The sequence below is a fragment of the Xenopus laevis genome, chromosome 9_10L, assembly GCF_017654675.1.
Source record: "Xenopus laevis strain J_2021 chromosome 9_10L, Xenopus_laevis_v10.1, whole genome shotgun sequence".
Classification (NCBI taxonomy): Eukaryota; Metazoa; Chordata; class Amphibia; order Anura; family Pipidae; genus Xenopus; species Xenopus laevis.
Genome location: NC_054387.1, coordinates 44,073,421 through 44,095,649, shown reverse-complemented (window position 1 = coordinate 44,095,649; position 22,229 = coordinate 44,073,421). Strand labels below are relative to the sequence as shown.

Sequence of the window (22,229 nt, the reverse complement as noted above, 5' to 3'; positions counted from 1 at the left end):
CCTGGCTTGATCTGCCTATAAAAGCAGAGGAGGTAGAAAGCGCCATCCAATCCCTCCCATCTAATAAAACCCCTGGTTTGGACGGGCTTCCCCCAGACTGGTAGAAAACACTAGCTGAACTAATAACCCCCACACCTTCTGGAGACCTTCCAGACACCCTGGGATTCCGAATCACTGTCGCCATCCTTTGCTGAAGCCCCCATAGTGGTCATTCCAAAGGTGGGACAAGATCCATCTCTTTACCGCCCTATATATCACCCAAGCAGTCGAGGACATAATACACCCAGATCTATCTGACTTTATGCCAGGCAGAGCAACAGACTTTAACTTCTGCCATCTTTTTACTAACTTCCAACTCCCACATAAGAACAAAGGCTCTAGGGTGGTGGCCTCACTTGACTCTAAGAAGGCCTTTGACTTGGTAGAGTGGGACTATCTCTGGCAAGTACTGCACAGGTTTGTCCTGGGTACCAAATTTGTTCAGTGGGGCAAACTACTGTACAAATCGCCAATAGCCAAGGTAAGGGTCAATAACTATATTTCTCCCTCCTTTCAACTCTGTAGAGGGACCAGGCAATTTTTGTCCTGTTTCACCAATGCATTCATACATTGGTGATACAGGACAAATATTGCACCCCCAGGATGAATCATCACAGACATAAAATCAACACCAAATCATGTGATACACCAGTGGGGCAACACTTCTGCAGTCAAAATCACTGTCTTCAGGACATGCAGGTCTTAATTCTAAGGGTTAGTTCACACGAGGAGATTCGGGGAGATTTTGTCGCCTGGCGACTAATCGCCTCGTCTTCTTAGCGACTATCTCCCTGAACTGCCTCAGCTTTTTTTCCCATGCGTTTTCTATAGTCGCCCGAAGTTGCCTCACACAGGATTAGACCCCCTAGTTCGCCATCTAAAAGCTACCGAAGTCAATGTTAGCCTATGGGGAAGGTCCCCATAGGCTTGCCTAACTTTAGGATATTCCTTCGATCGTTGGATTTAAATCCTTCGAATCGGTCGATTCGAAGGATTTTATCGTTCGATCGAAGGAATAATCCTTCGATCGTTCGATCGTACTATCTGCGCTAAATCCTTCGACTTCGATATTCGAAGTCGAAGGATTTCAATTCCCAGTCGAATATCGAGGGTTAATTAATATTCGACCCTTAGTGAATCAGCCCCTTAGTGTCTCTCCCCTAACCCCTATAATCCTAACACAGCACTTCAAGCATCTATCCTTCATTTATTAGAGGGCATGGGAACATACCCCTACAGGCACCACTCGGACATGACCACTCTGCCTGACACCCTACTGAACCCACATAAAGCATGGTCCGCAGAACTGAAGACCTTGTACCATGCCTACCACCTTTGGACACAGGCCATTCGTGGTCTTGAATATGAACAATGGGAGGAGGCAACGGCCAATGCCTATAACTTCCTAACATCAATAAATGATAGGTCAATACAAAAAATTGCTCCACCATAACACTCCTCAAGCTGAAGAAATATGGCAGGAGACAGGATGACTCCTGTCCAAGATTAAATCTCCCGGGGCCAACTTTATCCACATGGCCTGGTCCTGCGCCCCCCATACAAGAATTTTGGTTTAAAATAATGGAGACTCTAACAAAAGAACTGGACACACCACAGATAGTAGACCCAACAGTCTGTTTGCTAGGTGTAATAGACGGGGTATTACCCATCAATGCAGCCAGAATTCAGTTACGAGTTCAAATTCTATGCCAAAAAACTGTGAGCATGCACTGTATGGGAGAAACCCTTCCCTCCTTAACCTACTGGAGACGGCTGGTGGATGGAGCTCTTCCCCTTATGAAGCTAACTTACGAGACAAGGGGGGCACAAAACAAGTTTCACAAAATTTGGGGGGATTGGTTTGATCAGGACTCTATTGCCTGTTACCTATAGTCACACACAGACTCCTAACTGCCATAACCAATGAAAAGATTCTTTTCATTGCATAAATCTGTGCTGAACTTGACACCATTTACATGTTGTAATATGAGACATTGCATTGTAATTGTTTGTTTTGTCTTGTTGTTGTAAAATCAATAAAACTTTACCTTTAAAAAAATATAGAATCATTAAAAGAAAAAGTTTGCCCGACTGCACACAACCCACCTCCTTCAGGAGTCCTTTCCCTTCCTGCCCAGTGATTTTGATGGGACATACCACCCACATATAGGATAACTATCTTACCGGTTACTGAAAACTTTGCTGCAGTTGTACACCTTCAATGTCAAAAGTTCTTCGTCCACCGGTTTTCCATAGTGAGGCCATCGATAGAGCTGTGTGGGAACATAGCAAATTTGTTCTGCATTTGCACTTGTTTATATAGAAGAAAGGCTTAGGAGTAGGACTACTGCTGGTGTTTGAATAGGAATTAAAACAGACTGGGGCACTAGAGATATCACCACTACAATATCATTACAGAACTCACTAAAATAGACTACTGTCATCTATTCAAGTACAACTCATCCAAAACCTTATGACCCATTACTATTCTTTCCCATGACTCAGTCAATACACATAAGAAGAAGACAAACACAATGAAAGGACTTGGAAAGGAAAGGAGAGACACACTTTTAAAAGGAGACACACTATTGTTTATCTTTCATATGCATTTTTCACTGGCATAACTTTTTCAATTCATTTCCATACTTGGCATCATTTTAGAATAATAATCCATTGAAAAAAATCCCTAGCCCAGCCCTTGTAAGATTCTATTTTGGATTTCGAGGTGGCCCACTGTGGTCGATTCATGAACCAGACTTGGGGATGCTGGTTCCAAAGGTCATCTAATTGTGGGCTACTCCCAAGAGTATAGTCTGACAATACACAACAGAATATTGTACCGTATTTAGAAATCTACACTATGTGGGTGTGTTGGGGAGGGGGAGAGAGACCATTATATGAGCCCATCATTCAGTCAGTTTGTCAGAACTGAAAATGCAAACTGTGTTGGACTGAGGGGTTCAGGATCCACTGGGGCTTCAGATTCAGTGGCCCCCACCCGCAACCCTCATCTGCACCTCCCTTCCAGCCCATGCACCTTGTTCTCCTCTTGTGGCGCAATCAGGTCCAGGGTTTGAGGTCATTGAGCAGCACTCAAGAGTCTCTGCCAGGGAGCTGCTCTGAGTCAGCGGACTCCACGCTTTTACAATCCAATCAAATCTGTGTAATATTGTCAGATTGCAAGTGATCTGATTGCTCAGGCCATAAGTAAAGAGATGCTTAAATTACTCTGCTACTGGAATGAAGATTATAATAAGCAAAACAACCTTGGGTAAATCTCTCCCCACCCCCAATAAAAAGAATCATGTACAGCAGTAATTCCTATTCATGATTGCATTGCTTGCACTGCTTGATTCCTAGCACCATACAAAGGAATGTGGCTTAGGTCTATTTTAGTAATGACAAGCTGCCTTTCCTGATCCTCCCAATAGGTAAACAGAAAGGAGTGCAATAACATTCTGTTACAAACTGCCCATTTGTAGTTGCATTGGGCTTAGAGAATAATGCTACCCAAGTGGCAGATTAGAAGTAGGATTTTTAAGGCCCAGAAAAACTATTGGATGATCATGGATTGGTATTTACAAATGAGCCCCATATTACCCATGGAACATAGCCATTATTTATTTCGATTTTTCTTGAGTTTTAACAAAAAGTTAAGGAAAGAGAGTGGAAGGGAAAAGGGAAAGTATTAAGGGGTAGTAACGTCTATGTTTTGGCACAAGAATCGATTCTGTCTTGGCTCTTTGTCCATCTGCAGTTCTCAATAATCTCATGTAAGTGCCTGGGTTATAACTCAGTTTTGGGTTCTTGGGTTCTAGAATTTTTTCCCTAAGTCTGATTTGAGCAGTGCCTGTAGTGAAATCACAGGGGTGGTTATTATTTCTAGATTTGCTTCCTCCTTGTTCTTTATACATACGCTTGTTCTTTAGCCAAACTCTTGTTCTCTATCCATGCTGTCGTTCATTATCCCATACACTTGTTCATTATCCCATACTCTTGTTCTTTAGCCAAACTCTTGTTCTCTATCCATGCTGTCGTTCATTATCCCATACACTTGTTCATTATCCCATACTCTTCTTCATTATCCCATACTCTTCTTCATTATCCCATACTCTTCTTCATTATCCCATACTCTTGTTCATTATCCCATACTCTTGTTCATTATCCCATACTCTTGTTTATTATCCATACTCTTGTTCTCTATCCATACTCTTGTTCTCTATCCATACTCTTGTTCATTATCCCATACTCTTGTTCATTATCCCATACTCTTGTTCATTATCCCATACTCTTGTTCATTATCCCATACTCTTGTTCAATATCCATGCTCTTGTTCATTATCCCATACTCTTGTTCATTATCCATGCTCTTGTTCATTATCCCATACTCTTGTTCTTTATCCATACTCTTGTTCATTATCCCATACTCTTGTTCATTATCCATGCTCTTGTTCATTATCCCATACTCTTGTTCATTATCCGTACTCTTGTTCATTATCCGTTCTCTTGTTCATTATCCGTACTCTTGTTCATTATCCGTACTCTTGTTCATTATCCCATACTCTTGTTCATTATCCCATACTCTTGTTCATTATCCGTACTCTTGTTCATTATCCGTACTCTTGTTCATTATCCGTACTCTTGTTCATTATCCGTACTCTTGTTCATTATCCGTACTCTTGTTCATTATCCGTACTCTTGTTCTTTATCCATACTCTTGTTCTTTATCCATACTCTTGTTCTTTATCCATACTCTTGTTCTTTATCCATACTCTTGTTCATTATCCCATACTCTTGTTCATTATCCCATACTCTTGTTCATTATCCCATACTCTTGTTCATTATCCCATACTCTTGTTCATTATCCCATACTCTTGTTCATTATCCATGCTCTTGTTCATTATCCATGCTCTTGTTCATTATCCCATACTCTTGTTCATTATCCATACTCTTGTTCATTATCCATACTCTTGTTCATTATCCATACTCTTGTTCATTATCCGTACTCTTGTTCATTATCCGTACTCTTGTTCATTATCCGTACTCTTGTTCATTATCTGTACTCTTGTTCATTATCTGTACTCTTGTTCTTTATCCATACTCTTGTTCATTATCCCATACTCTTGTTCATTATCCCATACTCTTGTTCATTATCCCATACTCTTGTTCATTATCCCATACTCTTGTTCATTATCCCATACTCTTGTTCATTATCCCATACTCTTGTTCATTATCCCATACTCTTGTTCATTATCCCATACTCTTGTTCATTATCCCATACTCTTGTTCATTATCCCATACTCTTGTTCATTATCCATACTCTTGTTCATTATCCATGCTCTTGTTCATTATCTGTACTCTTGTTCATTATCCATACTTGTTCTTTATCCATACTCTTGTTCATTATCCCATACTCTTGTTCATTATCCATACTCTTGTTCTTTATCCGTACTCTTGTTCAATATCTGTACTCTTGTTCATTATCCATACTCTTGTTCTTTATCCTTACTCTTGTTCATTATCCATACTCTTGTTCATTATCCATACTCTTGTTCTTTATCCATACTCTTGTTCTTTATCCATACTCTTGTTCTTTATCCATATTCTTGTTCATTGTCCCATACTCTTGTTCATTATCCCATACTCTTGTTCATTATCCCATACTCTTGTTCATTATCCCATACTCTTGTTCATTATCCATGCTCTTGTACAGGGATCCCCAACCTTTTGAACCCGTGAGCAACATTCAGAAGTAAAAGGAGTTGGGGAGCAACACTAGCATGAAAAATGTTCCTGGGGTGCCAAATAAGTGCTGTGATTGGCCATTTGGTAGCCCCTATGAGGATTGTCAACCTACCTTGAGGCTCTGTTTGGCAGTACACCTGGTTTTTATACAACCAAAACTTGTCTCTAAACCTGGAATTCAAAAATAAGCTCCTACTTTGAGGCCACTGGGAGCAACATCCAAGGGGTTGGAGAGCAACATGTTGCTCACGAGCTACTGGTTGGGGATCACTGCTCTTGTTCATTATCCTTACTCTTGTTCTTTATCCATACTCTTGTTCATTATCCATACTCTTGTTCATTATCCGTACTCTTGTTCATTATCCATACTCTTGTTCTTTATCCATACTCTTGTTCATTATCCCATACTCTTGTTCATTATCCGTACTCTTGTTCTTTATCCGTACTCTTGTTCTTTATCCGTACTCTTGTTCATTATCCATACTCTTGTTCTTTATCCTTACTCTTGTTCATTATCCATACTCTTGTTCATTATCCATACTCTTGTTCATTATCCATACTCTTGTTCTATATCCATACTCTTGTTCTTTATCCATACTCTTGTTCTTTATCCATATTCTTGTTCATTGTCCCATACTCTTGTTCATTATCCCATACTCTTGTTCATTATCCCATACTCTTGTTCATTATCCCATACTCTTGTTCATTATCCCATACTCTTGTTCATTATCCCATACTCTTGTTCATTATCCCATACTCTTGTTCATTATCCATACTCTCGTTCTTATCCATATTCTTGTTCATTATCCATACTCTTGTTCTCTATCCATGCTGTCATTCATTATCCATACTCTTGTTCATTATCCATACTCTTGTTCATTATCCCATACTCTTGTTCATTATCCCATACTCTTGTTCATTATCCATGCTCTTGTTCATTATCCCATACTCTTGTTCATTATCCCATACTCTTGTTCATTATCCCATACTCTTGTTCATTATCCCATACTCTTGTTCATTATCCCATACTCTTGTTCATTATCCCATACTCTTGTTCATTATCCCATACTCTTGTTCATTATCCCATACTCTTGTTCATTATCCCATACTCTTGTTCATTATCCCATACTCTTGTTCATTATCCCATACTCTTGTTCATTATCCCATACTCTTGTTCATTATCCCATACTCTTGTTCATTTCCCATACTCTTGTTCATTGTCCCATACTCTTGTTCATTATCCCATACTCTTGTTCATTATCCCATACTCTTGTTCATTATCCATACTCTTGTTCATTTCTTTTTATCCGTACTCTTGTTCAATATCTGTACTCTTGTTCATTATCCATACTCTTGTTCTTTATCCTTACTCTTGTTCATTATCCATACTCTTGTTCATTATCCATACTCTTGTTCTTTATCCATACTCTTGTTCTTTATCCATACTCTTGTTCTTTATCCATATTCTTGTTCATTGTCCCATACTCTTGTTCATTATCCCATACTCTTGTTCATTATCCCATACTCTTGTTCATTATCCCATACTCTTGTTCATTATCCCATACTCTTGTTCATTATCCCATACTCTTGTTCATTATCCCATACTCTTGTTCAATATCCATGCTCTTGTTCATTATCCCATACTCTTGTTCATTATCCATGCTCTTGTTCATTATCCCATACTCTTGTTCTTTATCCATACTCTTGTTCATTATCCCATACTCTTGTTCATTATCCATGCTCTTGTTCATTATCCCATACTCTTGTTCATTATCCGTACTCTTGTTCATTATCCGTTCTCTTGTTCATTATCCGTACTCTTGTTCATTATCCGTACTCTTGTTCATTATCCCATACTCTTGTTCATTATCCCATACTCTTGTTCATTATCCGTACTCTTGTTCATTATCCGTACTCTTGTTCATTATCCGTACTCTTGTTCATTATCCGTACTCTTGTTCATTATCCGTACTCTTGTTCATTATCCGTACTCTTGTTCTTTATCCATACTCTTGTTCTTTATCCATACTCTTGTTCTTTATCCATACTCTTGTTCTTTATCCATACTCTTGTTCATTATCCCATACTCTTGTTCATTATCCCATACTCTTGTTCATTATCCCATACTCTTGTTCATTATCCCATACTCTTGTTCATTATCCCATACTCTTGTTCATTATCCATGCTCTTGTTCATTATCCATGCTCTTGTTCATTATCCCATACTCTTGTTCATTATCCATACTCTTGTTCATTATCCATACTCTTGTTCATTATCCATACTCTTGTTCATTATCCGTACTCTTGTTCATTATCCGTACTCTTGTTCATTATCCGTACTCTTGTTCATTATCTGTACTCTTGTTCATTATCTGTACTCTTGTTCTTTATCCATACTCTTGTTCATTATCCCATACTCTTGTTCATTATCCCATACTCTTGTTCATTATCCCATACTCTTGTTCATTATCCCATACTCTTGTTCATTATCCCATACTCTTGTTCATTATCCCATACTCTTGTTCATTATCCCATACTCTTGTTCATTATCCCATACTCTTGTTCATTATCCCATACTCTTGTTCATTATCCCATACTCTTGTTCATTATCCCATACTCTTGTTCATTATCCATGCTCTTGTTCATTATCTGTACTCTTGTTCATTATCCATACTCTTGTTCTTTATCCATACTCTTGTTCATTATCCCATACTCTTGTTCATTATCCATACTCTTGTTCTTTATCCGTACTCTTGTTCAATATCTGTACTCTTGTTCATTATCCATACTCTTGTTCTTTATCCTTACTCTTGTTCATTATCCATACTCTTGTTCATTATCCATACTCTTGTTCTTTATCCATACTCTTGTTCTTTATCCATACTCTTGTTCTTTATCCATATTCTTGTTCATTGTCCCATACTCTTGTTCATTATCCCATACTCTTGTTCATTATCCCATACTCTTGTTCATTATCCCATACTCTTGTTCATTATCCATGCTCTTGTACAGGGATCCCCAACCTTTTGAACCCGTGAGCAACATTCAGAAGTAAAAGGAGTTGGGGAGCAACACTAGCATGAAAAATGTTCCTGGGGTGCCAAATAAGTGCTGTGATTGGCCATTTGGTAGCCCCTATGAGGATTGTCAACCTACCTTGAGGCTCTGTTTGGCAGTACACCTGGTTTTTATACAACCAAAACTTGTCTCTAAACCTGGAATTCAAAAATAAGCTCCTACTTTGAGGCCACTGGGAGCAACATCCAAGGGGTTGGAGAGCAACATGTTGCTCACGAGCTACTGGTTGGGGATCACTGCTCTTGTTCATTATCCTTACTCTTGTTCTTTATCCATACTCTTGTTCATTATCCATACTCTTGTTCATTATCCGTACTCTTGTTCATTATCCATACTCTTGTTCTTTATCCATACTCTTGTTCATTATCCCATACTCTTGTTCATTATCCGTACTCTTGTTTCTTTATCCGTACTCTTGTTCTTTATCCGTACTCTTGTTCATTATCCATACTCTTGTTCTTTATCCTTACTCTTGTTCATTATCCATACTCTTGTTCATTATCCATACTCTTGTTCATTATCCATACTCTTGTTCTATATCCATACTCTTGTTCTTTATCCATACTCTTGTTCTTTATCCATATTCTTGTTCATTGTCCCATACTCTTGTTCATTATCCCATACTCTTGTTCATTATCCCATACTCTTGTTCATTATCCCATACTCTTGTTCATTATCCCATACTCTTGTTCATTATCCCATACTCTTGTTCATTATCCCATACTCTTGTTCATTATCCATACTCTCGTTCTTATCCATATTCTTGTTCATTATCCATACTCTTGTTCTCTATCCATGCTGTCATTCATTATCCATACTCTTGTTCATTATCCATACTCTTGTTCATTATCCCATACTCTTGTTCATTATCCCATACTCTTGTTCATTATCCATGCTCTTGTTCATTATCCCATACTCTTGTTCATTATCCCATACTCTTGTTCATTATCCCATACTCTTGTTCATTATCCCATACTCTTGTTCATTATCCCATACTCTTGTTCATTATCCCATACTCTTGTTCATTATCCATACTCTTGTTCATTATCCCATACTCTTGTTCATTATCCCATACTCTTGTTCATTATCCCATACTCTTGTTCATTATCCCATACTCTTGTTCATTATCCCATACTCTTGTTCATTATCCCATACTCTTGTTCATTATCCCATACTCTTGTTCATTGTCCCATACTCTTGTTCATTATCCCATACTCTTGTTCATTATCCCATACTCTTGTTCATTATCCCATACTCTTGTTCATTATCCATACTCTTGTTCTTTATCCGTACTCTTGTTCAATATCTGTACTCTTGTTCATTATCCATACTCTTGTTCTTTATCCTTACTCTTGTTCATTATCCATACTCTTGTTCATTATCCATACTCTTGTTCTTTATCCATACTCTTGTTCTTTATCCATACTCTTGTTCTTTATCCATATTCTTGTTCATTGTCCCATACTCTTGTTCATTATCCCATACTCTTGTTCATTATCCCATACTCTTGTTCATTATCCCATACTCTTGTTCATTATCCATGCTCTTGTACAGGGATCCCCAACCTTTTGAACCCGTGAGCAACATTCAGAAGTAAAAGGAGTTGGGGAGCAACACTAGCATGAAAAATGTTCCTGGGGTGCCAAATAAGTGCTGTGATTGGCCATTTGGTAGCCCCTATGAGGATTGTCAACCTACCTTGAGGCTCTGTTTGGCAGTACACCTGGTTTTTATACAACCAAAACTTGTCTCTAAACCTGGAATTCAAAAATAAGCTCCTACTTTGAGGCCACTGGGAGCAACATCCAAGGGGTTGGAGAGCAACATGTTGCTCACGAGCTACTGGTTGGGGATCACTGCTCTTGTTCATTATCCTTACTCTTGTTCTTTATCCATACTCTTGTTCATTATCCATACTCTTGTTCATTATCCGTACTCTTGTTCATTATCCATACTCTTGTTCTTTATCCATACTCTTGTTCATTATCCCATACTCTTGTTCATTATCCGTACTCTTGTTCTTTATCCGTACTCTTGTTCTTTATCCGTACTCTTGTTCATTATCCATACTCTTGTTCTTTATCCTTACTCTTGTTCATTATCCATACTCTTGTTCATTATCCATACTCTTGTTCATTATCCATACTCTTGTTCTATATCCATACTCTTGTTCTTTATCCATACTCTTGTTCTTTATCCATATTCTTGTTCATTGTCCCATACTCTTGTTCATTATCCCATACTCTTGTTCATTATCCCATACTCTTGTTCATTATCCCATACTCTTGTTCATTATCCCATACTCTTGTTCATTATCCCATACTCTTGTTCATTATCCCATACTCTTGTTCATTATCCATACTCTCGTTCTTATCCATATTCTTGTTCATTATCCATACTCTTGTTCTCTATCCATGCTGTCATTCATTATCCATACTCTTGTTCATTATCCATACTCTTGTTCATTATCCCATACTCTTGTTCATTTATCCATGCTCTTGTTCATTATCCCATACTCTTGTTCATTATCCCATACTCTTGTTCATTATCCCATACTCTTGTTCATTATCCCCATACTCTTGTTCATTATCCCATACTCTTGTTCATTATCCCATACTCTTGTTCATTATCCCATACTCTTGTTCATTATCCCATACTCTTGTTCATTATCCCATACTCTTGTTCATTATCCCATACTCTTGTTCATTATCCCATACTCTTGTTCATTATCCCATACTCTTGTTCATTATCCCATACTCTTGTTCATTATCCCATACTCTTGTTCATTATCCCATACTCTTGTTCATTATCCCATACTCTTGTTCATTATCCCATACTCTTGTTCATTATCCCATACTCTTGTTCATTATCCCATACTCTTGTTCATTATCCCATACTCTTGTTCATTATCCCATACTCTTGTTCATTATCCCATACTCTTGTTCATTATCCATACTCTTGTTCATTATCCCATATTCTTGTTCATTATCCCATACTCTTGTTCATTAGCCATACTCTTGTTCTCTATCCATGCTGTCGTTCATTATCCATACTCTTGTTCTTATCTATATTCTTGTTCATTTTCCGTACTCTGCAACCTAACCTTGTTCCTAATTTCTCTTACTTGCAGAATACTGGGTGGTTGAACCATTAGGAAAATGGGGGGTGTTATAAAGAAAAAGCCTTCAAACTGAAGAGGGTAGTCAAAGCAAAATGAGTTGCTGTTAAGTTTCTCATTGCACACACTGTCTGATAAACATAGTTCAGAGAATGTTTCCCTTTTAGATAAATAGGCAGAAGCAGTTGTCTGAGAAGGATGTGCCTAAATGACCATGATTATCAAAAACACCTATGTGCCACTGCTCTGATGCCTTCTATAGATTTGGTAACTGTAGTACTATTAGTAACAGCACTGGTTTTTGATACCATCAAAAATCACAACACAATCAAGTTCTTCACAATGAGACAGTGAGGGTTATTTATCAACACTGGGCAAATTTGCCCATGGGCAGTAACCCATGGCAACCAATCAGATTGCTGCATTCATTGTTCTACTTGCAGCTGGCCTTAAAAAGCTAATCGCTGATTGGTTGCTATAGGTGACTGCCCATGGGCAAATTTGCCAATGTGTTGCTGCTATCGCCAAATGCCATCTATTGCTAGAAACCAACAGCACAACAGTTCTACAGAGGAAGAAGCAGGTGACCCTTGTATTGCGTAATCTTTGTAAAAGTAAAAGAAAATGTAAGTCATTTTTTCCATACCCTGTTATGGCCTCTATCCTGGATTACAATCTCCTAATCAGGAAGCAAGGTGTAAAAAATATATCTAGTTCTGGTCATGGCAAAATGTGATGTAAATTTTTGATTTCTTGCTGCATACTTTAAATTATTGCAGATGTTATCTAATGTGCTATTCAAATGTCTTAGTGAGACAGTACATACAGTGGCATTGCTTCCTGATAGCACTTCCCTCTATTGGAGAACAGACCCAATTCATTTTAATCCATTCATGCTTTCTGATTGGCCCAACTCATCTTCTAAAATGATGTCAGTAATGGGTAAGACTCAAAGTCCCAACAGCAATACCAGGCCTAGAATATCTCAAATTAGAAGAAATGGTTAAAAGTGGGCCTTCTAAGCCTCTGCCATTAAAAGAAGAGAAATAGGAAAGTTGGAGTGTAACTAAATATGCCCAATGACAACACATGGCTGAGCCACAAATTGTCTGCAAATCCTTTATAATTGCACTGATGAGAAAGGATTTTTAGAACAGCTAAACTCTCCTGTTGCAGAAAGTCGTAATGGCTAATACCTTCCGTTTCTACATTGGCAACAGACAAACTGCAGTATTTTCAGCCAACAAATTGCCCTAGACATAGGCTTCTGTGGACGATATACAGTATGTACATAATACAGCCTACCTCCCTTCATCCTGACCCCACAAATGGCTGAGGAAGTGTGTGAACACGAAACGCGTCAGACCTCAGACGCTTTCTAGCCTAATGTTCAAATAAAATTTATCTTTTTAACAAGCAACTGTGGTGTTGGTGACTATTGAATGTGGTCTGGAGTGCGCTGCCATACATCAATAATCCCTCCAAATGAAAACCCAGCATCCATACACACACACACTAACCAATTTTAGTAAGGCAAACAAAGTGGGTGCAAGTTCCAATTATTTCGTAAAGTAGGATTGTTTAATCTATGACTGTTCAACCATAATTCTCAGGGTACGTATAATATATATGTGGTATGGTCTCTTTAGCTAATGCCAGCTCCAAACTAGAGGTACTGGAGCCACTCCCAAAAACTAGTACCCAAGTGCCAAGGCCACGAGTAATTACACAAGTAATTAGCTCTCTAACCACAGAAGGAACCAAATATTGTTTAAAAGGGGCAAGTCACAATGTCACATTCAGGTGATATGGTATATGACAGTGATAGCGGGATTAATACATTGGGTGCCATTAATGAAGCAATTGAAACATTAACACCAGACTTGGTGGTTTTTTTTTTGTTTTTTTTTTATAACTCTTTATTTAAGTTGTTTTATGATTTATACACAAATAATAAGTAAGACAAAATAGGAAACATAAGAAAACAGAAAAAATATAAAGGAAAAAGAAAAAATGATACATTTGAGAAACTGAAGTATGCAAGGTTGTGGATATGATTGACTAAATACAATGACATTGAGACGTGGTGTTTTTAATTCCAGGTTTTGATTTGAGGATCTTGCCTAATCAATAGGCCACGTGTCAGTAAATTGCTTGGAATATTTTTGTCAGTTTATACGCTTACTTATCCTTTAATTGTCCAATGCTAATTTACAGATTAGACAGAGGCAAAAGGGGGTTAAGGGGATAGAGAAAAATGTATTATATGATAAAAATCCAGAATCATTTTTGGATTATACCACACTACATTGGTTTTTTCATGCAGTGCCCTTCCATTGGGTCTATTATTGATTCAATCCTTGGGTAAGACCCGTTCATTTGGCGACCTCAGCCTTACTTAAAGGAACATTAACACCAAAAAATTTAAGTGTTTTAAAGTAATGAAAATATCATGTACTGTTGCCCTGCACTGGTAAAACTGATCTGTTTGCTTCAGAAACACTACTATAGTTCATATAAACAAGCTGCTGAGTAGCAATGGTGGAAATTGAAAAAAGGCTATATCACACAGGTTAAATAGTGGATAACAACATTATGTTCTATAGAGCTTTTAATTACTTTAAATCACTTTTATTTTTTTGATGTTACTGTTCCTTTAAGGCTTTTGAGTCTCGAGCTGACTGAGAACAAATTCTTTGACCACTGTAAGACATTCTCAAACCAATGTTACTTTGTCATTGTCGGACTGGCCCACTGGGATACCAGGAAAACTCCCGGTGGGCCCAGGTGTCAGTGGGCCCTCATGCTGCTAAACATTTGGCATATTTCATGGCCATTCTTTATTTCTATGTGAACAAAGAGGCTAAATAGCTGAAATAATAGATTATAGTATTATAGTATGTAAGAAAAGAGACTAGGAGAATAGAGGTTGAGTGAGGAGAGGCAGAATAACAGTACCGAGAGTGGCCTCTGGTCTAAGGTTTTTGGGTGGGCCCCTGGGGTCCCAGTCTGACACTGATTGTGTTTAGCATCATTATTCTTCTGAAATATGATCAGGGTCGGACTGGACATTGGAGGGCCCATCGGTTTCCAAACCTCCGGGGTTCCCGGCACGCATGCGTGAACTCCGGTCCTCCGCATGCATGAACGGTGGCAAGCATTCGCAAACGCCAGCACGTATGCGCACTGCCACAGTTTCGTTTTCTTGGGGGGGGCGGCAGATCGGGGGAGGGGGTCTGGGCCGGCCAGGGCCCACCGGGTTTTTTCCCGGTGTCCCGCCGGCCCAATCTGTCCCTGAATATGATGTTTCACCAAAGCTTATATTTTTAGCAGCATGAAACATTCTTCACCACGTTTGCCTGTATTATGCACCATCTATTCTTCCAAGATGCTATCTGCTGATGAAGTTGATTAAACAACATGAAAATAGTCAACCATGTGGTCTTAGCCCTAGCACCAAATAAACTCTTGTGGTGATCAATGAGCCCTTTCCAGTTTAACATAACGATATCAGATATCAAATAACTTATGGCATGTTGTTGAAGTGTGGGAGCAAACAGAGCAGCTGGTGGAAACCCACAGATACATACAAACACAATGCAGTGTCAGAATTCCCCCAGGCACCCAGCACTGCATGGCAGCAATACTAAGCACAGAGCCACAGTGCTACCCAGAGCTATTACTTTAGGGGAGCACTGTGCTGTAATAAGCCAATGGCAGCTTGGGGTGGGTGATGTGGGAAGGAGACATTGTTTTGCCTATGGGGGGTAACACCCAGGTTCCAAGGTACCACCAAAGGTTTCAATAGTTTACTAGCCCACATCTCATTTATTTCTCTGTAACAGAATTTACCGTTGCTTTTAACAGGTATAGTTATAAAGAATATTCTTACCTCTGAAAATTCTGCTATGGATCCTGTCTTGAGTTTCTTGCTTTTGTGTGTAAAGCCTTAAAAAAACAATGTAATCGTTGTTAGTTCTGTGGCTATTTAAGATGCATTACAATGAAATAAATAGTATATCAAAGCAAAATGCATAGAAAGGACTAAAACACACACATTTGACATTTTGTACAATTTCAGATATTTCTGGACCATTAGTGCATTGCCCCTTCCATTGCCTTAACCCAGTGGTTTTCAAACAATGGCTCAGCCTGAAGGCCACATATGATGAGATCTGGGAAGAATGTCTACCTTCAGTCCTACTTGTATAAATAGATTTCCAATTATAAGAGCCTTATTAATAAATAGACAATAGAGGCATTTGCCTCTTTGAAGTTCACCCCTGCAGCATATGATCTGCCTTATAGGACCCCCAAAATGTAACAACTTCATGCATATTCTATTTAATGACTGAGTATTTGCAGATGACTCACGATAGGTAACAATCATGGAGGCAGAAGACTCTATGTGCTATTGCCCCAAATAATATAGTACAACATATTATAAAAGAACCATAAAAAAATCATATATTGCACTTACACCATAAGAAGTGAATTCAGCTCATCAATTTAATATATTATATTGATGAGCCAAATTCAATTCTGATTAAGTAAGTGCAATATTGTATTTTAATAAAATTGTACATTGATTTTATGCTATGGGAGCCTTGTTTTTTTGTTGTTTACAGATACTGGTAGTTAAGTCAATCTGCATTTGCACACCGCTAAACAACGGTACTTTTAAGCTTATACATTGTTTGTTTGGATCGACTACTGATGTTTCTTCATTTTTTGCCAGTAAAAGACAACTATAAGGACTGTGATTTGTCGCCAATTTTATATACCATTTTAGCGCCCCTTCCTTTTAGTATTTATCATAAAAAATTCATGTTGTGTGTATGGTTTTGCTATTTAATAATACGTACAATCCATATCCGTAATGGTAAAATATACATATTTTTCTTTCATTTCACTGAGGGACGTGTAATTAATAAGCCTTGTGCTACACATGTAAATGATGGAGTTGATTAGGCAACTTATAACTGTACTTGTTGTACACAGGATCCAAAGCCTGAGGCGTTGCTCTGATTTTATATGATGTGTTTCTTGCATGTGTAATAGTAGGGAGGATTCTATTTAAATAAAAGCCTTCAGCTCCTGGCTCTTCCCATGTATAAAAGGGAAAGAATCTAACTGCTCAGAACTTCTTATCCCCTAGGCCAAGCCCCTCTGGATAGAAAGATGAGGAATAAAAAATAGCAATAACAATACATTTGTAGCCTTACAGAGCATTTGTTTATTAGGTGGGGTCAGTGACCCCTATGTGAAAGCTGGAAAGAGTCAGAGGAAGAAGACAACTCATTTAAAAACTATACAAAATAATTAATGAAGACCAATTGAAAAGTCGCTTAGAATAGACCATTCTATAACATACTCAGTGTTAACCTAAAGGTGAACCACCCCTTTAAGTTAATTTTTAGTATGTTCTAGAATGCCCTATTCCTCCCAACTGTGCTATTGGTTGTCATTATAGCACTCGCGAGGGCCGACCTCGCACCGCCATTTGTTTTCCGCCACCTTACACTGACAGCTTCTGACTTCCGGCTTCCGGTTTTATAGCTGATTGCCTGCTTGCTCTCCCCTTTTGTGATGTCATTGGTGGGATGTGTCAGTGCGGGTCTATAAAAGGAACCTGGAAGTGGAGGATGGGTGGGCACGGGTGGAGGGAGGGCGGGTTCAGATCGGGTGCGGGTTGGGTAAAACCCAACCCGTACATCACTATCCTCTATCTCATTCAAATCACTGGCTGGTTGCTAGGGTAAATATGAACAAGCAACCAAGTACCTGCTGAAATAAGAAATCTTAAATAAAGACCAATTGCTAATTGTCTCAGAATATCAATATCTACACCATACCAAAAAGTTAATCTAAAGGTGAACAACCCCTTCAATACTGAAAATTATTCTAACTTGCATTTCAAAAATGAGCACCTTTTATAATAAATAGCTGTACAGGTATAAGATTCTTTAAAAAAAAGAGCAAAAAGCTCTGAATTACATCTGCTATAGATCTGCATTATAACCAAGCAATTCTAATTTTTCCTATAATAATAAAACAGCAGCTTATACTTGATGGTAACTAAGCTGCATGGATCCATATTGGAGACAAAATAATCCTATTGTTTATTAATGGTTAAATGTATTTTAGCAGCCTTAAGGTTTGCTGATCAAAATTATGGAAATTAACATTTCCTGAGAAGTGCTCATGCATCTTTAATATATCACCTGGTATTTATTCTCAGGACACCATAATAAGAACTTGGTTATTTCATTAAGATCAGTGATTACATATATAATTTATAGCTGGAGGCTGGGCAGTACTAGGGATTAGGGGAAAGGGTTTTTAAGCTTTATAATCAATACCAAACTGGGGGCTGCCTCTAGAGGGGCCCAAAGCAGTGGACAAAGTGGACCAGGCTGGGGCACTATTACTGGTCAGTACAACAACAAAAAAGTCTTGTATTTCTCTAACTTTGTTATTGTTTCTTAAAGGGATTCAGTCATGATTTTTATGGTGTCGCTTTTATTTCTAAATTAGACAGCAAATAATTCCACCATATAAAATTAAATTCCTGAACCAGCAAGTGTATTTTTTTAATTGTTATATTGGTGTGTAGGAGCCATCTCAGTTAATTTTGCCTGGTCATGTGCTTTCAGAAAGAGCCAGCACTTTAGGGTGGAACTGCTTTCTGGCAGGCTGTTGTTTCTCCTACTCAATGTAACTGAATTTGTTGCAGTGGGACCTGAATTTATATTATTGAGTGCTGTTCTTAGATCTACCAGGCAGTTGTTATCTTGTCAAATCACGTGACTGCGGGGCTCCTGGGAAAATGACAATATGTCTTTCAAAATTAAATCAGTTTGCTCTTTTGAAAAACAGATTTCAGTGCAGAATTCGGCTAGAGCAGCACTATTAACCGACGTGTTTTGAAATTACCCCTTTAACATTGCTTCCAAAGATGTTACTGGATCAAGCGTCATTGATCGGGTTAAGCTATGTTGGAAGTTCTGCAACATCCAGGGACCCAAGCTTAAGAAATTGTTTATTGTCGAAGAGGCTTAAACTAGCGTGGAAATGAAAATAAAATGAAATTCAAAACAAAAACATTTATCAGAGTAACTTCTAACTGAATAGCACCAGTACCAGGCAGAAGGGGTGGTTTGGGATCTTCTCGAATGGCTGAAACAAGTTGGTGGAGAAAAACAACCCATGTGTTGGAACTCACTCTAATAACTAGTTGGGTTGAAAAATAATGAAGACCAACTGCTAAGTTGTGTAGAATTGATCATTCAATAACTAACAATACTAAAAGTTAACCCAAAATAATTATAAAATAATAGTGGTGAAGTGAGTCAAGAAATTCTGCATGAAATCTTAAGCAAAAAGTAAGACGGTGGCTATGTTAAAGTTAGTATAACTACAAAGCAGGGGGGGAAACAACAGAAACCAGGAGTTTACACACACATTCAGCCTGCTAGTCAAGGTGTGGAAGGTGCATTTACCATAAGTGATTCCTAGTGAATCCCCTTTTGACTTTGTACAATGTCATGTGTTTGTTCCATGGTTACTGTGTGGGCAGCATTAGAGAGCAGCGGGCTGTGCTGTGTACTCAACACCTTTATTAGCTTAAACAAGAGTCCGATATTGGTCTTACAGTTTCAGTACAAAGGCCGTGATTCAACACATAATGCAATGGGCTGTGCCCTTAACATTCACTGTGTGCAGAGGCTGCCAGAGGTTTGGGTGGGGATGGCAAGGCTGAGATTTGTACGTAACCATTTCCCTGTAAGACATGCCTTTCAGTATGGTGACATTTACTTACCCTGTGTACTCCTAATCCTATAAATCACTTATAATATACATCAGGTTAAAACCAATACAGATGAGTATGTGAATTTCTTCCTTCAGTCTACTTTAACATGAAAATAGTTCTATAAATATTTGGCATCCTGATGCATCTTAGGGCAGTCCCTGACTGCCGGTTAATAGGTTCAGGTAAATGGCAGACGGGCTGCTGTTAGCTGCTATAGACAGTGACTGGGCCTGTGTAATTAAAATGCCAGGGCTTATTTTAAATCTCAGTCTGGTCCTGATCAAATCTATAACAACATATAAGCTAATATGGGTTATGTTATATTACCTGGAATGCTTGGGATCTGGCAGATAAGAGGGTTTTCGACTTTGGCTACCTTAAATTCTATCATATATATGGCACTGTCTTATTAAAAAGAGAAAAGCCGAAACAGAACAATTGTTTGTTTAAATAAGATTCAGTGGAAAATGGCAATTCTGGGTTTCATAAACTAGAGCCTATACCTGTACTGTTTATTGCTGCATTACACATACTCTAAAGAGGTCATAAAACAAATGGATCTTAACCCGATATGCCCACTAACGGCTGGGCGATATCGAGTGAATCTGAACGGGTTACAATGCTACGAATGGGCACCGACGGGTCGCAGGACTGCATAAACTAGCCAATGCGGTCCTGGATCGTGGTAAAAATCAAACTTGACCGATCGATATCTGTCCAATTTTTGGCCTGATATTGATCAGGAGAACCCGTCGAGAACCCCCACACACAGGCAGATAAGCTGTCGAATCTCTCTAAAGGACCAATATCGGCAGCTTTCATCTGCCCGTGTATGGCCACCTTAAGACAGAGTTCTATCAATAAGTAGTAATTTAGCAATTCCTAACTTGTCGCTGGGATTAAAAGAGATTTACTACTCAAGCCTATTAGTTATAGCAGTGGAAACAACTTTCTTTTGCACAGCTGATAGGAATATCCCTGTGGGCTTTAAATAAGGAGTACAAAGTGAGTCCAGAAGTAGCTGGGAGATTGTTTTATTGCAAAAAGGAAGGCCGAGGACATTTCTTTCCTGTACAATGTAACTTTTAAAATCTGTATACATAAACAGGCACACAGCGCAAGGCATGTATGTCCTCCGCACCCCCCAATTATTTACCATGATTCAACAACTGACTGGTAGGATAACAGTGGATATAGAGTGCCTGTGAGTTGCCTGATTATCTACTGTGGGCCAAACAAACACATACACATACTGTACATAGCACTTGGATCTTACCTCGAAAATTGAGAGATACCTGTCTCTCATGTCTCCCTGGCAAGTTGGTCACACGCTTCAAGGAAACGCTTAAAGCCATATCCAACCGGTTACTATCCCGTTACTCGCTCCCTTTAGGTTTGCTGCATGCCGATGCAGAGGGGACGTTGGTGTGCTGCCCAGGATTGTTTCCCCACCTGCACTGCTCTTAGTTTCTTCTGGCTCAACAGGTTATTCGTGACACAAGAGACCTGCAGAGCGAGTTCCACACACCTTATTCACTAGTCACCCGCCTCAAACCTTGTCAGATTGCTTCCTTAAACATACAGATCCCCAGGGCCTCTTATCACATCAATGCTGACTGTTTACCAACTGAGAAATTGTTTCTGCTATTGGACTCTCCCGGGAGTCCCCTTTAGTACTGACATTCTGACTATTCCATCATATGAACTAAAATTCTAGTTTTGTTCATGAATAAAAAGAGAGTAGTAAGAGAACTGATCCAAGAGGATCTTTTTAAAAGTCATGGAACTTAAACTGCATGTGTAGGATTTTAAGAGCCTTGACTGAGGGAAGAATATATATTTACACATTACTTCCTGGTCAGAGGAGTGCACTGAAAACTTTTTCCCCCAGGCTTGCCAACAAACTGCACCTGCAATCCTGTATTTGCTGTTAGTATTATTTCCAACACTTATTCATAAAGCACCAACATATTCCATTGCGCTGCACAACAGAAGGGAGCATACATCAAACATACAAGTTCATACACATACTGATAGCACAGGGAAAGAGGTCTCCGCTCAGTAAAGCTTATAATCTAAAACTGCTGAAAACTTGAAAGTAGGTGCTTGTGAAAACTGGTCAGTTTTATGGAAATACTGTCCTATATTAGTTTATTTTACTTTTACGGTGGTAAAGGTGGAACAAAGAATGCATAGTGACACCTTGTGGTGAGAATGAAGCGTCACTACTTTTGTGTAATTTAACTGTGCCGTGCAGTGATGCACTACATCCTTGATAAAGGTATCAAGAGAGAATGGGCACGTACCTCATATGTTTGCCTACACCCTAGTCCAGGACCTTTGTTCCTCCACTCCAGGTAGTTGCCATGCGCTAGAGTCCTGCAGCAGGTCGGGTACCCGCAGCTTACCAGCAAAAATCTGCGGTACCCTTCAGGTTA

At 38.8% G+C, this 22,229-nt stretch overlaps 1 protein-coding gene across 2 annotated transcripts in view; it reads right to left on the bottom strand.

Annotated features, from left to right (window-relative positions):
* Positions 1–21,340, bottom strand: part of LOC108701805 (fer-1-like protein 4) — a 76,144-nt gene extending 54,804 nt beyond the window's left edge. The window contains exons 1-3 of one of the 2 annotated variants that reach the window (XM_041577584.1): positions 21,068–21,340; positions 15,871–15,926; positions 2,224–2,312 (exon numbers count right to left, since the gene is read on the bottom strand). In XM_041577584.1, the coding sequence (XP_041433518.1) occupies positions 2,224–2,312; positions 15,871–15,926; positions 21,068–21,146 (224 nt within the window). In that variant the 5' untranslated portion in view covers positions 21,147–21,340. The remainder of the gene's footprint in view (positions 1–2,223; positions 2,313–15,870; positions 15,927–21,067) is intronic. The other variant, XM_041577585.1, reaches the window with a different exon arrangement.
* Positions 21,341–22,229: the final 889 nt, after the last annotated feature.